This window comes from Morone saxatilis, unplaced genomic scaffold (genome assembly GCF_004916995.1).
Source record: "Morone saxatilis isolate NCDOM2014 unplaced genomic scaffold, NCSU_SB_2.0 Contig7, whole genome shotgun sequence".
NCBI lineage: Eukaryota > Metazoa > Chordata > Actinopteri > Moronidae > Morone > Morone saxatilis.
The window spans coordinates 22,488,529-22,492,800 of record NW_023340246.1 but is presented as its reverse complement, the minus strand read 5'-3'; the positions used below and the strand labels follow the sequence as shown (position 1 = coordinate 22,492,800).

Genomic DNA, 4,272 nt, shown 5'->3' with positions numbered 1-4,272 from the left:
CTGGTGTCCATTCTGGTGATGCCCATCAGCGCGCTCTACACGGTCAGCCAGACGTGGACGCTGGGGCAGGTGGTGTGCGACATCTGGCTGTCCTCGGATATAACGTGCTGCACCGCGTCCATCCTCCACCTGTGCGTAATTGCGCTGGACCGCTACTGGGCCATCACGGACGCGGTGGAGTACTCCAAGAAGCGCACGCCGGCGCGCGCAGCCGGCATGATCGCCACCGCCTGGGTGATCGCCATCTCCATCTCCCTGCCGCCTTTCTTCTGGCGCCAGGTGAAGGCGGAGGAGGTGACGAGCTGCAACGTGAACACCGACCACATTTTCTACACCATTTACTCCACCTTCGGCGCGTTCTACATCCCCACGCTGCTGCTCATCGCGCTGTACGGGAGGATTTATGTGGAGGCACGAAAGCGCATCCTGAAGCAGTCGCACAATAAGCCGGGGAAGAGGCTCACCTCGGCGCACCTGATCACCAACTCCCCCGGCTCGGTGGCGTCCACAACCTCCCTGAACTACGGGACGAACGACACCTCCTCCTGTGACACTACCTCGTCCGCGAACGTGAGCCAAGTCAAAGTCACTGTGTCCGACGCGCTGCTGGAGAAGAAGCGGATCTCCGCCGCCCGGGAGAGGAAGGCCACCAAAACTTTGGGAATAATCCTGGGAGCCTACATCATATGCTGGCTCCCGTTTTTCATTTACACTCTTCTAGTGCCTGTGTGCGAGTCCTGCTTCCACCCGGAGCTATTTGACATCTTCACCTGGCTGGGTTACCTCAACTCTTTAATCAACCCCATCATTTACACCATGTCTAACGAGGACTTCAAACAGGCTTTCCACAAACTAATACGGTTTAAATGCTGCAGGGCATGAACGATGACGACCAGCCATAATACCCCCCCCTTCAGACCCCATCTCTAATCATCTGTATAATGCCAGAAACCCACCCACAAATATGTCACTCCCCAGGTTTCCCCTGAGGGCGCCCACACATTGTTTATGGTAATGTGGCTGCAGAATGAGCCTGAGGACTGTGGAAATGTATTGAGCTGCCATCCCGTCTGCATTGTGTGATCTGATGTAATCTAAACATATAGGCAGCTGCAGTTGGTGCAGAGGAGGTGAAGCTCTGTGACTGGTGTTATTATAGTGACTTGGAGAAAGCCCATAGCCCCAGACAGCGGGGGCCTTTCCCGCCTGTACGCTGCACTGGACTGCAGCCTGCAGACTCACTTTGCCATATGAGTTTGACAGTCAACGTCAGTTGGCTTGTAAGCACAAACAGCTTAGGACTAAGCTACCAAGAGCCCCAAGGGCAAAAAATAAGATTTGTGTTTCATTTTCCTGACTCAATAAGGGGAAATACTGGTGCCTACTACAGTTTAGTTTTGTTCCTCAGACGTGCCTGGCCCAGATGGAGATAAAAAGCATGATTTTAGTTTGAGAAAAAGACACAATTAGTTTTTTTCCTCGTGGCCAGTGTAAGTATGTTAGAGCCCGACCGATATTATCGGCTGATATTGGCCTGTTGCGCAATATAAAATCATTATTGTTGGTATCAGTGTAACGTTTGTCCAGCAGAAGGCGCTGTGATTTAAAACACTGAGGCAAACAGCAGAGAATAAGAGCTCAGAAGCAGCTTTCAGCCACTAGAACTGGTTAAATTATTTAACGTGTTTAAGAATATTTAAGTTAAATATTCTTTCAAAAAAATAGCTTTATTAAAGAATATTTAAGAGTAACTTTGCAAATTCAAATCAGTACAAAATCAGACTGTTTTCATTCTAGCTCAAAGATTCTCATGCCGTATCGGTAATAATTCTTTCTCCTCTCTCGGCCGGGCTCTAACGTATTTTCTTTTCTTTTCTTGCTGTTACTGATGTTCACTTTAAACAAGGCTCCAAAATGAGTGTAAATCCGTATGCATCAGTGTGATTCTTCCCTTAATTTACCTGAGGAGTCTGGGTTGTGCTCAGTGGAATGGGTGTCACACTGTAAAATAGCTCCGACTCTGAGGGGCCAATTCTATCTACCAGACCTCTCGTTAAAGATGCATTCTTAATTGTTAATATTAGCTTTGATGTTCCATTTCATGTCAGGCTAAACAAACACAAATCTACTCGAACAGGGTTGACGACGGACAGGAGGGTTCCCGCAGTCGCATCTTGGAATTTGGCATTTGGTGTCTTCCACATCCGGAGGAGAAAGTTGTGGAAGATTCTTTTTTTTTTTTTTTTAAACGCTGGAAAATGTCATTCTGATCAAAATCACCCTTTTCCTCCCACCAAACGGTCACATGATAAATGTCAAGCTTTAGCTGCTGCTGATCCCTTAAAAGAACAGTTTTTTTGGGGAAAAAAATTCAAACAGAAGTCTGTTTGCTTGCAGGTTGTCAGAAAAAGATGCAAAAAACTGTAACAACAACAACAACAACAAGGTGCTGGTGATGGAACTCAAGCTGTACGTGTTCGGGGCTGTAGCTACCACTCAGGATATTATAAGAACCTGATGGGGAATTTAAATTACACATGGTGAGTTTTTAAAGGCCCATTCTGATATTATTAAAAGTTAAAATTATATAATTTAAATGTTTTTAGATCCAAAAAAATGAATTCAGGATTTTCAGTTGTATTAAAGCCTTGGCATTTTGGAGCAGGTATTTAGGCCACTGTGTAAGAAGATATGATCATAGTTATATAATTTAAAGCAGCTACAAGGAATTTCATTTAGTGTTGATTCTGGCGGCCCCTGTGGACACAAACGGTAGTGTTTTTAGTGGCAATCTGATTAAGGCATTAAAAATAACTATAGAAATATCCAATCTTCTCTCAGATTGTCTTGTTTATATAAGTCACATAGAGGCATCAGTATTACATTAAGATTAAGTTTCATAATTAACAAATGAAGTGAATTACGACTTAGTCTGCTCCTCTTAATGTTAGAGCAGACTTACAAGGTACTACGGCAGCATTTAGGGCACTTTAATGATACAAATCTTGTTGTTTTTACACACCAAAGTAACAATTTGTGCACATTTACACTAAACGTAATATTAAAAATTAAGTTAAGAAGGCCTCGGTCGACTTTCTCCTTTCCTGTACTTAGATCTACTATGTGCTAGGAACTTAAATGTTGTGTTAATTCTGGCAGCCCCTGTGGACAAAAGTGCTTCTACCGCCTTGTTTCATTGATTTCCAGGGGTATTTAAATACATATAATAAATAAAGAGACTGTTTTGGGGTGGGTATGAGGTTGCCTTGGGGACAGCTACAGCCCTGTTCATGTTGTGCCATCATTTAGGAAATCTCAGAATGTGATCTAAAATGTGTTGGAACCCTGTCTTGTTCACTTTTAAGGAATAGTTGACACCATTCTCATGTCTCTGTCGGACTCACGATGGACGTAAAGGATCAAAATCGATGGAGCAGAACTTTTTTTCCCACACGTTCTTCTTCTTGTCAAAACCTACATTACCCACAATGCAACTCGAGCGCTGCCAGTTCAGTCAGAGATTGGGTGTGTTATGCTAGTAGCGGCTAATGTAGCCTGAAGCCTCTAGTCCTCAGCAGAGATGAGGAGCAGCTGCAGAGGTCTGGTAAGATCGCCTCTTTCTACCTCCACACCAGATTTTAGTCTTCAGCCGACGCTGACTCAAGTGATATCACTCGAGGAGATTTATCAGACTTCACACAGCGCCCTCTGGAGACACTAAAGTCTAAAACATACAGTACAACACCTGGAAACACTATGATTCTGTAAAAAATCAGTGGAGTTCACTGTTAAGTATAAAGCTAGAGCCAGGAGACAATTAGCCTAGCTTAGCATAAAGACTGGAAGCAGGGGGAAACTGCTAGCCTGGCTCCGTCCAAAAGTTAAAAATACACCCACTAACACCTCTAAAGCTCGGTAACTAACACATACTGTTTAATCTGTACACAAACAGAAACGTAAAGACAAAAAAATGTAACAAATTAATTCATGTTAGCTAGTAATAGCAAAAAACTAGCTAACTAGCCAACTAATCTACATTCACTTTGTTTCCAGTCTTTATGCTAAGCTAAGCTAATGGCCTGGTGGCTCTAGCTTCATATTTAACATACAGACATGAGAGTGGTATCAATCCGATCATCTAACTCCTAGCAGCCGAGCTCAAGAGCTCATTTGTGAAACTATTCCTTTAATAAGTAATAAAAACATGCATTTGTTGATGAGTAATCGCCGTAAATCGGCTGCAGGGAGCTTGTTGCACTGAGAGTAAAAAAA

The 4,272-nt window shown here is 43.8% G+C and overlaps 1 protein-coding gene across 1 annotated transcript in view; it reads left to right on the top strand.

Moving 5' to 3' along the window:
* The window catches only part of LOC118340422 (5-hydroxytryptamine receptor 1B-like), a 3,919-nt gene extending 2,835 nt beyond the window's left edge, over positions 1–1,084 (top strand). Inside the window, exon 4 of the mRNA XM_035678384.1 lies at positions 3–1,084. Within this exon, the coding sequence (XP_035534277.1) occupies positions 3–882 (880 nt within the window). The 3' untranslated portion in view covers positions 883–1,084. The remainder of the gene's footprint in view (positions 1–2) is intronic.
* The last annotated feature ends 3,188 nt before the right edge of the window (positions 1,085–4,272 follow it).